The sequence below is a fragment of the Macaca mulatta genome, chromosome 13 (assembly GCF_049350105.2).
Source record: "Macaca mulatta isolate MMU2019108-1 chromosome 13, T2T-MMU8v2.0, whole genome shotgun sequence".
Classification (NCBI taxonomy): domain Eukaryota; kingdom Metazoa; phylum Chordata; class Mammalia; order Primates; family Cercopithecidae; genus Macaca; species Macaca mulatta.
Window position 1 is genome coordinate 66,668,209 of NC_133418.1, and position 21,564 is coordinate 66,689,772.

Consider the following 21,564-nt stretch of genomic DNA (forward strand, 5'->3'; position numbering starts at 1 on the left):
ACTCTCAGCAAATCTGCTCTTTCCATCTTCTTTTGCATGCTGATTAGACGTTGCTCACTCAGATTGAGGGTGGGTCTACCTCTTCCAATCAATTGACTCAACTGTTAATATGCTTTGGCAACACCCTTACAGACACATCCAGGGACAACACTTTGCATCCTTCAATCCAATCAAGTTGGCAATATTAATAATCACAACTGATGACAAAATGGAGCAATTCCTGAAAAACCATGAAGTACTAAGTTATCTGAAACAAATAACCAGATTAGTCCTAAGTAACTACTAAAGAAAGTGAAACCATTGTTTGTTTGTTTGTTTGTTTGTTTGTTTGTTTTTTAAATGCCTTTCTAGGCCGGGTGCGGTGGCTCACGCCTGTAATCCCAGCACTTTGGGAGGCTGAGGCGGGCGGATCACAAGGTCAGGAGATCCAGACCATCCTTGCTAACAGGGTGAAACCCCATCTCTACTAAAAATACAAAAATAAATTAGCCGGGCGTGGTGGCAGGCACCTGTAGTCCCAGCTACTGGGGAGGCTGAGGCAGGAGAATGGCGTGAACCCGGGAGGCGGAGCTTGCAGTGAGCCGAGATCGCGCCACTGCACTCCAGCCCGGACAACAGAGCGAGACTCCGTCTCAAAAAAACAAAAAAAAAGGCTTTCTGACCTATACAAAACATTTAAAAAATGAATAACACTAATTCTACACATTCACTTCCAGAAAACAAAAGAAAGAATACTTCAGAACTCATTTTATGAGGCCAGAATTACCCTGATACAAAATTAGACAAAGATGGTAGGGGAAATAAATAAATAAATAAATAAAAGTATACACTGATAGTCTCCTTAACAAAGATGGAAAGATTCTCAAAATATAAGCAAGTGGAATCCAGAAATATATAAAAATAATAATACACCATGATCAAGTTAATTTGAGGAATGCAAGAATGTTTCAATATTCAAAACTCAATGTCATCTACCACATTAATAATCTAAAGAAGAACCACCTGATCACATCAATTGAAGTAGAAAAGGCAATTGACAGAATTCAACACCCTTTTATGATCAAAACTCAGTACACTTAACTTGACAAAGAACAGGTATGAAAAACCTACAGTTAACATCACACTAAATGGTGAGAAGCTGAATACATTCTCCCTAAAAATGAGAACAAGTCAAAAATGAGCACTCTTGCTATTTCTATTCTATAAATCACTGTAAGTCCTAGCCAGTGCAATAAGAACATAAATGAAAAGCGCACATTTGGTAAGAAAGTTTTCCCTATCCCCAGATGATGTGATTGTCTACGTAGAAATTCCCAAAGAATCTGCCACAAAAGAAAATCCAATCCTAGAATAACTGGGTTTACCAAATTCACAGGATATAAGGTCAACATACAAAAATCAATCATATTTCTATATACTACTAATGTACAAATGGAAACTGAAATTTAAAAACCAAGAACATTTTCAATAGCTCCAAAAAATGTATATATTAATATATACCCAACAATATATGTATAGGACTAGTATGCTAATAACTACAAAAAGCTGATACAAGAAATCAGTGAAGACCTAAAGAAATGGGGACACATGCTGTATATATGGTTTGGATGACTCTACATAGTAGAAATGTTAATTTTCCCCAAATTTATCAATAGATTTAGCTCAATATCAATTAAAATCCCAGAAATTTTTGTTGTCGTCGTTCTGGAAATGTAAGTTAATTATGTATATGGAAAAGCAAAGGAATTAAAATAGCTAAAACAATTTTGAAGAAAAAGTTGAAGGAATCACACTATCCAAATGTCCTTCAGTGTAGAATATACTAACTCTGATACATTCATACAACAGATTACTACTTGACAATAAAAAACTGCTGACACACACAACAATTTGAGTCAATCTCAAAGGCATTATGCTAAGTGGAAAAAAAAATTACAAATGACACATATCACCTGATTCCACTTAATAGTAATCCCATACATTCCCCAAAAAGCACATCTATACTGATGCAGAATAGATCAATGGCTGCCAGAGATTCAGGGTAAAAGGAGGCTATGGTCACGAAGGGATAGTATAAGGAAGATTTTAGGGGTGATGAATCTGTCCTGTATCCTAATTATGTTGGTGGGTATGTTAAAATTCACAGAAAAGTACAAAGATTTTTTTCTCTTTATTTTTATAAGAAAAAAGATACATAATCATAATACAAAATAGAATATGCTTAGTTATAAAATAGAAGCAAAAATATTGCAGAAAATAAATACACAATATAAAACTGTGGTAGAAAATGCACAAAGAAAAGCAGTAGGCTTCAAGGGAAGGTGGACTTGACATGAGCACAAACTGAATATGTAGAAATGAGACAGAATGTAAGTGATAAAGAGAAAAACAGAACAAGCAAAGTCATACTGGTATTTGTTTCCAGGATTAGATTCCAAAACTATGACCTGTTAAAAATTTTTATATTTTCTAAATCACATATATTTTTAAAACAAATTATTGTGTACTTGAAAAAAAAAGTGTATTCTCTGTAACACTGTTAAAAACCCTCCAAACTAAAACTTTTTCTATTACATATTTCACTTTATCACTTATTATTATAGCACAATCAGTTATCTTCAAACTCTTAGTAACAGAATGTTTCTTGGAATCCTGATATTTTGGAGATACTGCAGGTTCGGTTCCACATCAATGCAACAAAATGAATATTGTAATAAAGCAAGTAGTGTGAATTTTTTGGTTGCCCAGTACATACAAAAGTTATATTTACATGATACTGTAGTCTATTAAGGGTACAACAGCAGTATCTTTTAAAAAACACTGTACATGCCTTAATTTAAAAATATTTTATTGCTAAAAAATTTCAGCAATCATGTGAGCTTTTAGCAAGTTATAATCTTTTTGTTTGTGGAAGGTCTTGATGTGGATAGTTGCTGACTCATCAGGGTAGTGAGTGCTGAAGACTGGGGTGACTGTGGCAATTTCTTAAGATAGCAATGAAGTTTGCCACATCAATTGACTCTCGCTTTCACAAAAGATCTCTCTGCAGCTCACGATGTTGTTTGTTAGCATTTTATCTACAACAGACCTTTCAAAATTGAAGTCAATCCTCTCAAACCGTGCCACTGCTTTATCAGCTAAATTTATGTAATACTCTAAAACTTTGCTGTCATTTCAACAATGTTTATGGCATCTTTACCAGGATAGATTCCATCTCAGGAAACCACTCTCTTTGTTCATTCTTAAGAAGCAACTCCTCATAAGTTGTTACCATGAGATTGAGCAGTTCAGTCACATCTTCAGTTTTCACCTCTAATTCCAGTTCTCTTGCCATTTCCATCACATCTACAGATGCTTCTTCACTGAAGGCTTGAACTCCACAAAGTCACCCACAAGGGCTGGAAACAACCTCTTCCAAACTCTTGTTAATATTGCTATTTTTATGTCCTTCCATGAATCATGAATGTTGTTAATGGCATCTGGACGGTGAATCCTTTCCAGAAGACTTTCCATTCATTTTGCCCAGATCCATCTGAGGAATCATTATCTATGGCAGCTGAAGCCTTATTTACTTCTTAAATAGTAAGACTTGAAAGTTAGTTACTCCTTTGATCCATGAGCTACAGAATGGACACTATGTTAGCAGGCATGAAAACAACATCACTCTCCTTGTACATCTCCATCAGAGTTCTTGGGTAACTAACGTGCATTGTCAACAAGTAGTTATTTATTTTGAAAGTAATTTTTTGTTTCTGAGAAGATTTCAACAGCAGGCTTAAAATATTCAGTAAACTCTTTATTATTCGTGCAAATTTACGGGGTACATGAGAAAATTTGTTACAAGCATACAACACATAGTGACCAAGTCAGGGTATTCAGGGTACCCATTACCAAAGTACAATACATTTTTGTTAATTATAGTCATCCTACTCTGCTATCAAACATTGAATTCATTCCTTTTAGCTCACTGTATGTTTGTACCCTTTAATCCACTTCTCTTCATCTCCCCCTCTTCTCCCAAAATGGGTGAGGGACAGTTGTTCTCACTCATATGTTTAAAAACAAAACAAAACAAAAAAAACCTGTGACATATGCCTTAAATATACACAATTTTAAAATAAGAAAAATAAAACTAAAAAAAAAAAAAAAAAAAAATCAGTAAACCATGCTGTAAACAGACGCACTGTCATCCAGGCTTTGTTGTTCCATTTACAGAGTACAGGCAGAATAGATAATAAACATAATTCTCAAGGGCCTTAGGATTTTCTGAATGGTAAGCACTGGCTTCCACTTAAAGTCATCATCTGCAATAGTCCATAAGAAGAGAGTCAGCCTGTCTTTAGAAGCTTTCAACCCAGGCACTGACTTCTCTCTAGCAATGAATGTCCTACACAGTATCTTCTTCCAATAGAAGGCTGTTTCATTTACACCGAAAATTTGTTAGTGTAACCACCTTCACCATTGATCTTAGCTAGAACTTCTGGATAACTTGCTGCAGCTTCCACATCAGCACTTGCCATTTCACCTTCCATTTTTATGTTTTGGAGATGACTTCTTTCCTTAAAACCTCATGAACCAACCTTTGCTAGCTTCAGACGTTTCTTCTGCAGCTTCCTTGCCTCTCTCAGCTTTCCCAGAATTGAAGAGTTCGGAGCTTGCTCTGGATTAGGCTTTGGCTTACGGGGATGTTGTGGCTGGTTTGATCTTCTATCCAGACCACTGAAACTTTCTCCTTATCAGCAATAAGGCTGCTTCACTTTCCTATCATTCGTGTGTTCACTGGAGTAGCACTTTTAATTTCTTTCAAGAACTTTTCCTTTGCATTCACAATCTGGCTAACCGATGTAAGAGGCCTAGCTTTTAACCTATCTGAGCTTTCGATATGCCTTCCTCACTGGGCTTAATTATTTCTAGCTTTTGATTTAAAGTGAGAAATGCGTAACTCTTTCTTTCACTTGAATACTTAAAGGCCACTTCAGGGTTATTAATTGACCTAATTTCAAAATTGTTGTATCACAGAGAATAGAGAGGTCTGAGGTAAGGGAGAATGACGGGAGCATGACTGGTCAGTGGTGCAGTTAGATTTACCAATTAAATTCACCATCTTGTATGGGTGTGGTTCATGATTCCTCAAAACAATTATGATAATCACAAGAAAGCTCATTGATCACAGATCACCATAAAAGATACAATAACAAAAAAGTTTGAAATATTGTCAAAATGACCAAAATTCGACACAGGCATGCATGAAGCACACGCTGCTGGAAAAAATAGCACTGACAGATTTGGTTGATGCAGGGTTGCCACAACCCTTAGTGTGTAAAAAAACACAGTATCTGCAAAGCACAATAAAGTGATGTGCAATAAGACAAGGTAAGCCTGAATATGAAACAGATAAAGCAGAAATGCTAAGGTTGAAACATGGGATGGGAGACCAGAACCCTTACCCCTTTCACCTCTACACCTGGGTTCCACAGAGACCAGTGTGAAGACTTAGTGGTAACCGGTTTGTCATTTTCTGAATTTATTTATAGTATCTCCAGTCATATTTATAATAATTTCTTATTGAATGTCTGCTACTTTCTCTTCAAGGATAAAAATAAACAATAGCATTCTCATTATATTATATTCTATCATTACATTTTCACTTTGTTCTACTAACCTTTTACCCTAAATACATCCTTGTTTAGCTCTCTTAATGATTTTTACTGTGGAATATAAAATAACAGATCCTGCTATTGCTTTACTGTTTAGTTACATGTGCATGAAAAACCTTAACCTTTTAGTGTCTTTATATCTTATCATTTTAAGTATTTCTCTTTTGGCAACTGATTATGAAGTTCTGTCAGTGATCTTCTTTAATTGAGGCTCACAGACTTTTTTCTAATGTAGTTAACTGACAATTTTATTATAATACACTAATTTATGTAATTGTCATTTTTCTTTGCTGCCTTTGGCCAGTTACTTACAGGTTGTGGTATATATTACATATTTATTTCATTTTACCACAAATTATATCTTCCAACCCATTTATCTATTTCTCAAACATTAACACTAATAAACTCTAACTTAGCTGCTTTTATTATTATTAACTAAATACACTTTGAGCTTCCCTTTCCTATAATTTTGAACCACAGTTCATCAATCTAATTGAGAAATTTGAACTTTGTTATAAAATTCTATATTCACAACTTACAGTTCTTAAAAAAAAAATCCCCCAAGTTTTACTAAACTGGTTTTGCTTTATATCATCAAATCTTTTCTTAATAGTTTAACTCATTTATCTCTTGTAAGTCATTTTCAATCATACACTACTTTCAAGCCTATTTTATCTTAGTGATAATCTATTAAGAAACAATTTCAGGTTTACTAAGACCTCAAATGTTTCCTTCTACCTCCTAAGAGACATTCAATTTGGCCATACAATAGAATGAGAGCTATTATTTTTCTTAGCCATCATAAATCCTATTTTCAAAGTGTATGAAGTGAGGGCTGAAGTAGTTCTTGACCTCTCTTCCTTAAATAATATTGTAAGTTCTGTAATTTAGGTTTAAAAACCTATTATGTAAGAATCTTTAGCCCTGTTCCTGCTTTTTTGAAGCACTTTCTAATATTTATGCTGAAATCAGGCTGCAAATAAGGGAAATCTTTCTTATGTTTTTCATTATGGTCTTTATTTTGCATGTCTTTACATTTTCATGTGATGTTCTTACTATCCAAAGATACACTACATAAACAGATAACATAGCCATTATTTTTTCTTCTTGATGGTCTCTTTATCTCATTTTTCTGTGACTGAGATTTGCTTCTTTACCAGCTGCATTCATTATTTCCTTAAGGCCTCTATCCATGTGCCAATATCAACAGATCATTTATAAATTTAACTCCATCTTTCAGGATTTAACAGGTTTTCACAGTCAGAAGGAACTTAAAAGTGCTCCACCCGAAAAAAAAAATACTTATTTTTTTACAGGAATTCTTTATTATAGTCAATCTACATTAAACTAGTTAATTTCAGAAGATTTATCTTGCTCAAAAGCTTTCTGCTAGAGTAGACATTCTGATTATTGTGGAAGACTATACAATTTTTTTCTTCCTCTTTTCATCACACAGCAACATTTACCTGTTAGCTATACCGGTTTGTTTTGTTTTCTTCTCACTTTTCTTTGTCTTATGTGAGATTTTTTTTTTTTTTTTTTGGTCAGTTTTACTACTTTTTCTTCTACTATCCTCCTAATACTGTGTAGAATAAAAGGTTTACGTAACTAATTCTCCATTCTCAATTATAATACTCACATTTGATACTGGAGAAGACAGAACTGTAACACATGACTTTTTAATAGAAATAAGACCAAGCATAATGAATAGCTTTTCTTTACATTCTCCAGAATTTGAAATTAATAATCCCATATCTCTGTAAGTGCTCAAGAACATGTATTTAATGTAGTAACTTGCATTTGTTCATTCTTTTCCTTGTTAAATATATATACACCAAATTAAAAAGTATTCTAGTATAAAATCTTGCATTGCAATAGCTAATATCTCTTCTTTATTATAAACACCCCAAGGTTTACCGCTACATGTTCTAACTTCTTCATGAAATCACTCGTGAGTATGTAATAATCATTACTACTGTATAATATCTTGAAATAACTAATTTTAGTTATTTAAAAATAATTTTTCAAAACCTAGACTTTTATTATAAATAAAATATATTGGTATCTGAAACAAATTCTGTAAAGGGATATGTTCTTTAACACAATCCTATTTTTCTTATTTTCTGTTTGTTTTACTCTTTAAAAGACCTAGTTTTCTAAGCAGTGTATCTTTAAATTATTATCCAATGGAAAAAAATATGGTCAAGAATCATTCAATATTTATAAAGGTATCCATTTTTATATGGTGCTTATTAAAATCATATCATAGGGATTTAAACAGGTCTATTTGGATCTTCCTGTTACTTATTTGACTCAAAACAAATGTATAAAATGTATAAAACTAGATAAATGTATTCAGTTTTGCAAAGGCATGAAAATCCAACAAATCTTTCTCATCAGATTGCATGAACTATTAGATGACTATTCGCACTTTTTTCCATAAAAATATTGTTTGAGGTATGGTACATTTTTAATGTAATTTTTCCAGTGCCTAACATTAGGTTTACTATAAATATCAGATGTTCTTTCACAGATTTTGAGATCTTAATAATATCAAAAACATATCACTGATGCTCTATGCCTTGAGTTGTCAATCTGAATGAAAATGACACCATTATTAGCATCATCACTAACAGATTTCTTAAATTAGCTGCCAATACTATCAATTACATATTTTGCTGTTACTTTAGAAATGAGCTTGTCATAAGCATGCCATTTGCCACTGTTTTATCTGGCTAACAATAAATTCAAGTGTTCTTTGACAAGGGACATCAGTAGGGCAGGGACTGGAGCTCAAATATTTTAATATTTGAGACATTTTAAAAATTGTGGCCACAAGGTAATTTACGTATCCTCTTTAGGCCTCAATGTCTTCCTTAGTTAAGCTGCTGAGAGGATTCAATGAAATAATTCATGCAATGCACTTAACACAGAGCTTGGCACACACTAAGTGAAAGATTTTAGTAGTTGATAATAAAGATGATAATTTCCTAAAAAAAGAATTCAAAAACTAGTCCCAGCATTTATCAGATACTACAGACACATTTGACACATCTACTACTCTTTACCAGACTCTTCTTTCATTCTTTTTTACTTTCCTGTGTTCTATGTTCATGGCCTCATCAGTGAGGCTTTAGTAACATTATCTCTAAGAGGTTCATTAGGTGGCACTCAGAATACCTGAAATGGAAGCTATGTTCTCTATGCGCCTCTTTCACACATGTTGAAGCTTCCGATTGCTCTTGCTTGAAATAAATTTGCGGGAAGCTGCCTTTACTCCACACTAAGCATTGGAGAGAGAAAAATGGCCAGTGTCTCTGGGGAATAATTAACAAAAGACAGTTTGTTTCATCTTCATGATAAAATACAGCATCCCTATTAAAAGGCAAATTCATCATTTCCAAAAGTTAAATAGAATGACACTTTTAAAGTAATTCCAGCTGATTAAATTTAGGGCTTTGAAAAAAAAAATTAATTCATGAATATACTCTGAATCTTTCATTTGATTTTAAAATGTATAAATGTTCATTTAACTTTGAGCCCTTGCCTCTCAGTGTTCTATTCTGAGCTAGTCAAACAAGTGGTAGCAGGCATGCTGGGCTCAATAATACTGCCTCTCATATTTAAATACTCTATTTCACTTGGATTGCAAATTAAAGACAGTCTCCTGAATGCTGACACATTTTCAATGATTGATTTTGCAAAACGTGTTGATTTTTCCTACACTGTTTTGCCTCTCTGTGTGTCAACTTTGGCCTTCTTTTCTTGCTCCTTTGCAGCACTGCTGTCTCTTTGAAGACATTGTCTGCCTGATATAAAAAAAAAATGTACATTAAACCTCATGACTAATTATGTGGATAGAAAATTCCCGATCTCAAACATAAAATACCCCTGCCCAGAAACCATAACAAAAGCTTCTGACTATGTACAAAACCCTTAATCAAACCTTTCACAGACTTGGATTAAAAGAAATCCCAATAATTTATTTTCTGTAAATGTTGTGTTTACATTCTTTGAAAACTTGATTTCTTATGCATGTTACATGCCTGTAAGTCAATCCATTTAATAATAAACACCATGCTTTTCCCCACAAAAGTTTACACTTGCTATTAGTTCTACTTCAATTAAATACTACTCAGAAGAACTGTTTTATTAGAAAGACAAAACTGATTTGTCTTAACACAATGTCCATTTTTTAGTGCCTTCTCCATACTATGCATTAACAGAGTAGACTCTTCACAATAAATTCTACAATCTATGGATTAAGTACACAGCTTCTTTGTATTTTAAAAATATACTTGAAAAGAAAATAAACACATACTTTTTGCCCTTCAAATTCCCCAAAAGATACAAAAGAATTTCTCTAAATCTGAAAGTACAGTACCTTACACACAGGTCACATATAGGACAGAGCATGGAATTTTTTGTCTCAGACAACCTATTTGCTGGGAATATCATAATAGAACAGTTCTAGAGTTAATTTAACAAATCACTTTTTAAGAACAGTAACATGCAAGGCCATATTAAGCACTGTCAGTGACTGCCTGTAAGCAGTTTATAATGTAGTGTCTGTGTGCACACATGTTGGGGGAAACAGGTAAAAAAGACAACATACAAAATAGTGACCGTCTGAAATGATGAGGTGAGCATCATGTGAAAGCACACCACGGGAACAAAGACAGAAGTTATGAACACTCCCCAGCGTGCCTCTTTAGCATGTCGGAATTTCCATAAAGCCTACCAGTCACCATTTGTTTCCACAACCAGTCCTAGCAACACACCTTCCTTGCTTCCAGTCTACCAAGTCTAGGTACTCTGCTATTTGGCTGTTGCTTGCCTTTTTGTTAGACCAACTCTCCTCTACCTCTAGTTGTACATCTCCCACCATTACCAAGTACAATAAAAGCATCACATGCCACCACTTTCCCACTATTTTGGGAAGCCCTGCAATGACTACCAGTGTACCAATTAACTAGTCCAACCCTGGAGATAAAATGATAGTTCCTTAAAACTGTGTTCCAGACTGGGAAGATGAGAGGAGGTGGGGTGAGAGTAGCCACATTAGTTACTCTTCAGAAATAGCCACACTACCTAAGCAGACCAGGTTGGATTAAGGTCTGCACATGAGCCAAAGCTGAGAATTCATTGCCTTTGTTGGCTCATGTCACTTCTTAATTAATGTCACTTTCTCTGGTTTAATATCAGAGCAAGTGACAAGAGTGCTTCTGGATGAATTGTGTTTTCCGAGGACTGTATGGCACACTCTCCTGCAGTCTGACAGAGGGACGTGCCAGTTTTACTTGGCAGTTACAATGCACCAGCTTTAGTTTTAGTAGTTTAATTTGTGGCAGTTATATGTTTTGAATACGTTGAAGTATTCACAACGGTCTCATGGAATCTGTTCCATAGATAAAGTTTACACAGTGAAAAAGCAAAAGCAACGGCTATAAGGCGATTAGGAAAAGCTTCTCTTGGCCACAGCTGGTCTTACAGGCATTCCTGTAAATTTTAGAGCATTTAGAAGATATGATTAAAGTGATCAGAAGGAAGAGTGCCCTCTTTCAGGGGGTGGGGGAGGGGAGTTCTGTAGTGGGTGTGAGACAATCAGAAGGAAATATGATGTTTAGAACTCAATTTTATGCAAAATCCATTATTCAAGAAGCAAAGTTTATATACATGATAGACATGCAATGAAATAAATGTAAAAATAGAAAGTTTTGTTACTTATGCATTAAGTTGGTTCTAACATTTTGGTTAACTAAGTTTTTATTGATAGAAAACTCTGAAGATTTTCTGCATTGAGGAGAAAGGACTAAACTTTTTCCTTTGGTTTATTAAAAATCTTTCTGTTTCAGGATGACATTTTCTGAAGGTCTTTTATTTGGAGTTTTCTCTTCATCTCTTTTATACAATTTTGTGAAGCTTCATCAGTTCATAGTGAAAAGAGCTGCCTGCCACCAAGGAGTTCTTCTAAACTTTGCCTGCCCTTTCTAAATTTAGGGTTCTTTACTGCAGCAGGTTGAAGATCTGGCTTTGATTGCACCTGGCTCTGCTGGAGAATAGAAATATTCATCTCCACTGAATGCATGCTGCTTAAGTGCTGGAGGCACTTGCAGGAGAGTAACTCTCATTGGAAACTTCATTACAATACTTTCTCTTCCCTACATGAAGTAGTAATTCTCATTCACCAAAGATAGGATTTTGCCTGACACAGCCACAGGAGCTGCTGTTTGACTTTCAAAATTAATCAACTTCTAAGCTGGAGTAGAAATGGCATGTCCTTTAACCTTAAGCACAAAAAGCTCTCAACAGACTGTAGTTTTTATATCCCTGGATGGGAATTTGGGCCCCTGATACTTAAACTTGATTCACATACTGGGTTTCTGGCATGCTTTTGCCCATACCCATCTGCTAGCCTGGCACTGTGCCCATTCAGAAGGTGTGATGCCAGTTTCAATAGGGCATAGGTGCCAATCAAAGATGGGTTTGGAGGGGCAGCATGCAGAACGCAGCAAAAGTCAGTTCTTCTGCCAGAAGATCCTCCTGTTATCATATAATGCCAATGAAGGGCCACATGCTTCATTGCTTGGGATCACATTGCATCTGTAGATGTTTCTGGCCTTCAATGGATGTCTTTCTACAGAATATTTCCCTCAAGTATTACTTGATAGAAGATGTTAAAGAAAAGATAAATCCACTTGGCTAACAAAAGGCCATGCTTTTAAAAGAGACAAGGGAAGTCCTCAACAATTATCTTGAAATAATTGCTGAGTTTTCTCTCTTTTCTCCTTAAAATATTTTTTAATGGAGCATACAATAGAGTGTTCAGGAATAACTCAGTCCATGTGATGGAGCTATCAGGGACGAACATTCTAAAGAAATACTAATTGCAAAATCAAGTATCTAAGCAGTATAAAAACCATAAGTGCCTTTAAGTGTAGATGATGAACAAATTTTCATCATCCAAGTAGCTAATTTCTAATGAGCTCTCTCATTTAGAGCTTTAAAGTTTCTTAATTTTCTTCTCATTTATCTGATATAGATATTCCTGTGTCTTAAAAGAAGAAACACACCTCATACTATTTATTCCTCTTCTTCCTTATCTAAAGAAAAAAAAAAAAAACCTAAAACACTTCAGAAGCAGAAGTCTATCCATATTTCATAAGGAAGCCAGAAGCTCTCAAAAGCTGAGAATTCTTTTATTGTGTGGCAATAGAGGTGAGCTCATTTCAGAAAGAAGAAATTTCCCCATAGCAATAGGCTTCAAATTAAAAAAAAAACCTTGACCACTGTAAACAGTTACAAGATAGTAACAGATGCAGTGGAAGAGACATAATATATAAATGCACTGAAGGACAGAGTATTTTATAAATCTTCCCTTAAGGCAAAAGAATTTGACAGTAAAGTGTTGAAATTGAAGAAGAATCATAATATGAAATATGCTTAAAAAATAGATATTTTAAAAAAATGAAGAAGCCAAGTCTTATAAGTCTCCATTTTAATGGAAGGAACCCAAACTTTCTAAACACCTAGATTTCTTAACTGATAGATAATTGGGTACTGCTATCTCTTTAAAAACTTAAAATTTAAATATAAACAAAATTAAAATACATCTTATAGAGACTTTTATTTCTTGTCTGTCAGTCCAACAAACACATTAAATTTACAAAATTTCAAGTGATCCCTTCCTCATTTTGAGTTTATATTACCTATTATTTACACCTTCTGGAAACTAATTTATCATAAATACTATAGTTTCTAGTACAAATTTTTCTCATTTTCACATTTATTCAATTCTTTTCTTCATTCCCACAGTATCATTTGCAAAATTGCCTAATAACAATTGCAGTGGCACCACAATGTTGCACTGCGTCAAATAAGGCTATTTATCTCAAAGCTCTCTCTATAAAACACTACCAAAATAACATTTAATAACGTAATATGTCATGAAGCAATATGTATTCCAACACACTACTTTGTTGCTAGTATTATCATTGTACTCTTCTAAACTTTATTCTGCATACCTTAAAATCAATCTATTATAGCTCACTATAAAGATAGTAAAAAATTATTTTATGAAGAAGTAAAACAAATTCTATGTATGTGGTTTATTTTTACTTGTTAAAAATATGTGTTTCCTTATCAGTAAAATAAATGAGTTAAACTTTGATAATTTTTAAAAACCTACCCCCAACAAAAAATTCCTTCTATGTTTCTAAAGCACAAAATTAGGCTAATCTGACAGCATGATCCAAAAATGTCTGGCAGTCAATTTGATGAAATTTAAACATCTGTCCATGGATAAATGATCTGATTTTTAGGCTTCACCACAGTTAACTTTAGTTATAAAAATATGTTATTCTTTATAAAAGCTTTGAGATAATATCTAAAAGATATTGCTACTGATGCCCTGTCAATAAAGCATATGCACATTCTTTTAGATGATGTCATGATAGTTGCCTTGTTTCAACTTTCCTGGTGACTAAGGATACTCATCTGTAGGAGTAGACCAAAGTTAAGAGTGACATCTATAATTATGGAAGAGAACAAAGCAAACTAGCTTGTGTGGGTTAAGTACTCCAATCTCAGTCTCAATTTCTTAGGCAAATAACTGTTGAACATCTATTCTGTGCTTGACACTCCAAAGATGCTAAATGGTCATCACCGTGCCCACCTTCAAGAAACTAAAACTTCTACAGATAAATCATATCTTTTACTTATATAATCAGCCTTCAAAATAATATGGCTAAAGTTTATCCTGTAATTCTGTTATTCTCAATTTTGAATAATTTCTAAAACCAATAGCTTTCATATCTGAAGCAGATAAATACAGCTTGTATGAGAACTTTTCACTACTATAGCAAATTTTAGGGGGAGCTTTTTTCAGTAAAATGTCATAAAGTCTTCTGTTGACATTCTCTATGTTCTCAGTTTTACCACATTAGTAGTTAAATCCACCAAAATTCATAGAATAAATAGAAAATTCACCCTTCCAATGGAGTTCTTTGTCATCGTCTTAACTATGGCAGCAACTTTTTTTTTTTTTTTTTTTAAAGACAGTCTCACTCTGTCACCTAAACTAGAATGCAGTGGTGCGATCTTGGCTCACTACAACCTCCTCCTCCCAGGTTCAGGCAATTCTCATGCCATAGTCTCCTGAGTAGCTGGGACTACAGGCACACATTACCACAACCAGCTAATTTTTTGTATTTTAGTAGAGATAGGGTTTCACCAAGTTGCCCAGGCTGGAGCATAGGCAATCCACCTGCCTGGGCCTTCCAAAGTGCTAGGATTACAGGCATGAGCCACTGAGCCTGGCCCCACTATGGCACCAGTATTAAGAATGGGAATGTCTAAGGAAATAAATAAATAAATTACATTTATTAAATGTTTATCAAGTTCCTTAAAAACAAAATCATTTAATTCTCCTCACAATTATTGTTATCACAATTATGCAGAATAGAAACAAAGAACCCAAAGGATTAAGTAACTAGATGAGTGAGTGGCTTCATCAGGTCAGGATTCAGGTCATATATGCCTAATGCCAAAACCTCTGCTATTATTTACGCAATTCTCCCTTAATTTACTTGGTTCTATGTTATACCTAGCATTATAATTAAATTCTAACCCTCAGTTTTCTCTCCTTCCTGAAGTTTAAAAAACTTTTTCACTTATTTGATACTAAAATGATAGCAATTTTTCCCATCCCCAAACCAGCTTCCTTTCTTCTTTTTTCCTCCCCTTCTCTTTTCATATTCAAAGAAAGAACTTTGACTTTGTTCTTGTATTCAGACTTCTTTTCACTCTTCTATTTATATTAATGCCAGAGGCACATTATTTCTCCAGGTCAAGAGTAAATACCAAACTTCTCTGCCCCTTCCCCTTAACTGTAAGCTGCTGATTACCAAAAGGCCCTGGCTACTGATGTCAACGCTAGAGGACAGTTGTACATGCACAATGAGCTAGACAGAGCGGCTAGTTTCTTCTCAGCCTTAGGCAGTAAATGCTGATCAAGTGTCTGCTGAAAGGGGGTATCTGGAAAGAATACCTGAAATGAATGTAGCTGGACACAAAGGTATTCAGGAAAATCTGAATTTTACTGCTTCTTCTCTTCATTTATATAGAGGAAGTGATAAGAACCATGGTAAAATGCAAAAACATTATGTAATTTCATGTTGATTTGTTTGTATAGCTTTGAAAAAAGTAAAAACTAAGTTTAGTGAAGTTAAACTGATTCTACGACTCATTAGCATCACTTTTAATGGAACAGTTACAACATTTGGAACACACATCTTTATCACAAAATCTGAAGTATCAGAGCCTTTTTTCTGAAAATAGCTAAATATTTCTTTAAAGTCCTTCCTCAATGGTGTGCACTCGCTAATCTTCCTAGGGTCCAGGTTTTAAAGTTCAGATACTAGAGAATGTTCCATTACATACTGAACCCTGAAATATATTATAAAACAAATAGTATTATTTTAGTAATAAAAAAAATAAGTAGGCTGGGCGCAGTGGCTCACGTCTGTAATCCCAGCACTTTGGGAGGCCGAGGTGGGCAGATCACCTGAGGTCAGGAGTTCAAGACCAGCCTGGCTAATATGGCAAAACCCCATTTCTATTAAAAATACAAAAATTAGCCGGGCATGGTGGCAAGTGCCTGTACTCCCAGCTACTTGGGAGGTTGAGGCATGAGAATTGCATGAACCTAGGAGGTGGAGATTGCAGTGGTCTGAGATTAAGCCACTGCACTCCAGTCTGGGCCACAGAGTGAGATTCCATCTCAAAAAAAAAAAAAAAAAAAAGTAAAAGTATGTGACACTGTACTTAGACTGAAAGAAGCAAAGATTTTTCTGCATTTGAATAGGGGCAAGTAAGTCACATGCCTATGCAAGTATATTCCCTTATCATAACAGTAACAATAGTGACTATGTGTACACATAAATACATACAGATATGCAGACATACACTAATTAATCTTAAACATTGATTTGAATTTAAATACATATAATATTTACATTTCAAAAAGAGAAAAGAGGTAAGATCAACATAGTCAATGTTTTTTTCTAGTTCTTTGAAATTACTCAAATAATACAAACATTAGAAAACCAAAAGTGATAAGCTATGGAATCCAAGCCTATAGCTCAGCCACATCAGAAATAATGTATTCAACACTGTATCTCGACCTTCAGTCAAGACAGTATACTAGAGATCTTAATGCTTTGCTGTAATACAGAATTCACTAAGTTCAAGTTTCAAACAATACTCATTCTCACATAGTCTTTATATGTAATATTCTATACAGTAGCCACATGTAGTTACTGAGCACATGAGCCACGTGGTAATTGGGCTCTTGAGACTAGATAAACCTTAGATTTTGAAGACTTTCATTTAAAAAAGTAAAATATTTCATTTGTTTATGTTAAGAGCATATTGAAATAGTATTTTTGATATACTGCATTAAATATTATTAAAATAATTTCACCTGTTTCTTTTAATGTATTTTAATGTGGCTCCTAGAAAATTTTAAACTACATATGTAGCTTGTATTACATTTCTATTGAACAGTGTTGACTATGTCACTAAATCTAGCACTTAATAATCACAGCATTTTGCAATTTCAAGCAAGTTCAAACCCTTTAAATGGGGTAATTGTCCTTTACTTGGCCCATACAATTTTTTGTGCTGGTCTTGTCTTTCCAACTAGATTAGACACTGAAGTATTTAATAAGCAGCTACTTATTGACCAAATTTTATTCATTCATTCAAAACTACAATCTTAGTTTTATCAGAAGAGGATCTTTATGTTTCAGGATCCATGAAGCATGTTTTTCTGGAAATATTTCATGAGAACCCAAGATTCCCTCAAAGGAGGTATTTTATCAACTCCTTAAACTCCTGTGGAAATAGATGTGATCTCAGCCAGTACGTTTAGGAGAATTTATTCTTGAGGGTATATTTTTAAAAATCATTAACATTTTCCTTATTTTATTCATCAATCTTTTAATGGATATCCCTTCCTCAACACAGATTTAAGATAGCCTTGAATGATTCATTAAAGTTCAGTGTAATTTTTAAATGCTTAAATGCAATGTAAAGGCCTACCCAGCCCATGGTTCCTTACTGTACCACAGATCACAGAAAATAATTTTGAGTGTTTATTTTTTCAATTATCCCAAGAATGGCACATCCCTAGGACCACTCTAGATGCACTAGAAGTTAATTTATTCCATAGAATAGATGCCTTAAGTTTTATCTATGAATTCTCCAGTAGAGCCCAGTTAAGAAATGACTAGACCTTTGCTTTCCCTAAATATTAATGATTAAGATTCACAGAAAGTATTTTTATCTATACAGTTGTGGTTTCTCATCAGAAAAAAGCATGTTTCTAAGAAAACAAGTTCTCAAAAAAAAGAAAGCATTTTGTCTGGCATATTGTAAAATTATGCTCTAAAAAGGCTTCTAAGAGTTATTTAGAAAAACATGGACAACAAGGAGTGGGTCAGTGATGTCTTGAACCCAGACACTGTACTATATTATTACTTAATCAAGTACAATCATGAATTTTAATAAAGTACACATATGAATTCCATATTTCCATTCTTAAAATGTCACTAAGTAATCACAGCTACAGTCACAGAAATAAGAATAATTGGTAATTTAAGGTTTTACTTTACCTAAATATATCAATCCAAATCCTCCAGAGCCAATCTTCTTGCCCAGTACCCACTGATTGCCTTCCATATCATCCAGAACCTTGCCTTCTGGAAGTGGAATAGGAAGTTTGTATTTTTCATTTCTTTTTGGTGGCATCACTTCTGTTGGCAGAAGGGGTGAGATAAATGGGTAAAAATAAGAACAAATAAAACTCTTTAGAGTTAAAATACATTTCCCAAAATGTCTTCAATGGGGAACTTTCCCAGGTTCCTAGAAATTAGGATTCTAAAGTTAATTCAGTTTGGAAAAGCCCACACATTATATTCAAATTAGAAATTCATATACATTACAATATTGAGATCTAACAGATATGGATATTTAAAAAAAACAGAAGCAAATTAATCAAATTTCATTTAATACAACACTTCCAAAATTCATTTCCGGGGTCTATGGCACATATTAACATGCAGGATACACCTTAAGCAACAAGAAATTAACAATTTCCAATGAAAAAATAAAATAAATTTCATACACATAGAAATACTGCTTTCATTGAGAATGTAAAATGTTAAAAGTGAGAAGGTCTTCAGTCACTAGAACACAGAACTGGATTGGGAAGACACAGACAATGGCAATGGACATCATCACCACCAAGCAAAGCATGTGACACCGAGTAGGTACTCAGTAAACATTTGTTAAATGAGCCAGGGATTTTCATGGATATGTAATTTAGCAGAACACTAGGCCATCGGGTAGTTCCTGGGCTGCCAAAATATTCTCAGCATTTTGTCTTCTTACCCTCTCTCAGTTCATCACAGTGAAAATAGTCCTGCCTTAGAGATTACTTCTGTGCCACCAACAACAAAAACATAATCTCCATAGCACAGCCATGCAACTTTAATCAACTAATTATAATTGTATATAGGTTAGCAAATTTCTCAATGGGAAATTCTGAGTTAAAAGAGAAAATTTCTTAGGGGAAAATATATATATGCCAGCATATATGCCTCAAAATAATTTAAATGTGAAGGTTAACCATGATCCTCTAAGTATTTCTGAAGAATTTTTTAAAACTATTAAGAGTTTCTGACATGAAAGTTATTTATAAACATATACACGTAAAGTTTTCTTAATATAATCTTCCTATCTTCCATAAGTGTCTATTTTTCCTCCTTCACTTAACTGCTTTTTTACTTAGCAGCATCATCCCAGGTAGAGTCGCTGCGTGTATCTTTAACAATATTCACCTGTCCTCCTCCTGATAGGCACACAAGGGAAGCTGGGAATTTGGATGGTGAACCATGCCTGGAGCATTGATTGTATCATAAAGTAGGAAAAGTTTTGTGGAGGTTTCCCTCGACCAGTACATTATAGATGCTGGTACCTATTACAGATTTACTGATTTAAAACTTAAAAGTCTCCGAAGTGTAAAAAACTACTGATTAAGGCATAAATTCTAAATAATTATAAAGAGGATAAACACATTTTGGGGCAAGGCAGTGGCTTCAGGGCTTGAGGCGGTAAAGGAGACCCTGACTACGAAATGCACATCCTGGGGGCGGGTCCCGAGTTCTTCTGCTCGGGGAAACGACAGCCTCCTCTCAGGGCCAGTCCCTATCAGGGGTGTCCCTTTGGCTTCTGGGTACATTCCCAAGGCTAAGATGAAGTCCTTAACACGAGTTTCCGGGCAAACTGATACCCAGAGGTTAACATGAGCCAGGGCTGACCTCCAACCCCGCCGCGGCCCCTGACCCTGCGGGAGGAATCGAGAGCAGCGCGGCCCAGCCGCCTGGTCCGTCCGCCCTTAGCGCGCCGGGGAGCCACGACCAGCCTTCCCACCCCAAGTTCTCTCTGCACCGGCAAAAAGAGAAACGCCACCCTCTTTTCCACTGACACCTCGGACCCCGCTTTTGGCCAACGCGAGTAGAAGGGGACGCCTGGTTCTCACCCCCAGAGGGGAAAAAGGAACCAAACGCGGAAGCAGAGACCAAGCCCAGGGCAAGACTAAGACGCAGCCCAGACTCCCCGGCGTCTCACTCCGACGGCAGCTCTTTCCCGGGCGGGGCCGCGGCTCCGGCAGTGCAAGCGGAGAGCGGAGCGCGGAGGTGCTGCACCCCAACCAAGACCCCAGAGCAAAAGACTGACCGGGCCTCAGTGTCCCTCGCCGCCGGGCCGCGCGCACCGCCTCCTGCCTGCCGCTCGGGACCAGGCGGAGCCCCCGGGCCTACAATCCCGCGGGGAGGCGGGCCCAGCATCCGAGCCGGCTCTCCTTAGGGCCTTCTTAACTTCTCACTAGCTGCCTCGGCCTCGCAGTGCAGCAGCCCGCGGAGCCTGGCACAGGCCGCAGCCGGTTCTTTTCAGCGGCCTGTCCACGCCCCGGAGACGCCCAGGGGAAGGAGAGGGCGCGGCTACAAATGTTTTTACCTCCACCCTGGCCCGCCAGCGTCTGGACAAAGAGCCGCCGCCAGACCAGTTTGGTACGAAATAAGCACGACCTGCATTTGTGTAGGAGTGTTAGGTCTCCTGTACCACAGCTTGAGTACCACGAGCTTCCAAATGGCCAGTACTTACCGAGCTCTCGCCGAGCAACTAGTGGTACTAGCGAACACTCCAGTTAGGAGGGCCTGTATGTAACTCACCGCGTTTAAATTCTCAAAGGCATATTGGTTCAGGACCTATTTCTGCCATTAATCGTTGGATAATTTTAACACCGTAATTACTTAACAAACTTCAGATTTTTTTTTTTTGTCTGTGAAATGAAAATAACCATAGTTATTAGATTATAAGGATATTGGTTATGATTATGATAATAAAGTGAGGACTTTATTAAGCAGTTTTCTAATATATAAAGACCCATATCGGCCAGGCGCGGTGGCTCACGCCTGTATCCATCACTTTGGGAGGCCGAGGTGGGTGGATCCTCTAAGATCAGGAGTTTGAGACCAGCCTGGCCAACATGGTGAAACCCCGTCTCTACTAAAAATACAAAAAATTAGCCAGGCGTGGTGGTGGACACCTGTAATCCCAGCTACTGGGGAGGCTGAGGCAGGAGAAGCGCTTGAACCCGGGAAACGGCGATTGCAGTATGCAGAGATCGCTCCACTGCACCCAAGCGTGGGCAACAAGAGCGAAACTCCGTGTCGAAGGAAAAAAAAAGACTCATAGCTTATATTTTAGACTAAACCAAACAAATGCTTAGAAAAAGATTATTAATACTTAAGCCTTCTGCATAGGAACCACCAATAATTGGTTG

The 21,564-nt window shown here is 35.9% G+C and overlaps 1 protein-coding gene across 7 annotated transcripts in view; it reads right to left on the minus strand.

The window, feature by feature from the left end:
* The window catches only part of VRK2 (VRK serine/threonine kinase 2), a 112,962-nt gene extending 92,085 nt beyond the window's left edge, over nucleotides 1-20,877 (minus strand). For 3 of the 7 annotated variants that reach the window (XM_028832465.2, XM_028832466.2, XM_028832467.2), the window contains exons 1-2: nucleotides 20,457-20,643; nucleotides 18,332-18,472 (exon numbers count right to left, since the gene is read on the minus strand). In XM_028832465.2, coding sequence (XP_028688298.1) covers nucleotides 18,332-18,467 — 136 coding nt within the window. In that variant the 5' untranslated portion in view covers nucleotides 18,468-18,472; nucleotides 20,457-20,643. Of the gene's footprint in view, nucleotides 1-8,837; nucleotides 8,975-18,331; nucleotides 18,473-20,456; nucleotides 20,644-20,735 lie in introns of those variants that run through there. The other 4 variants (XM_077958684.1, XM_077958685.1, XM_077958686.1 and 1 more) reach the window with 3 other exon arrangements.
* Nucleotides 20,878-21,564: the final 687 nt, after the last annotated feature.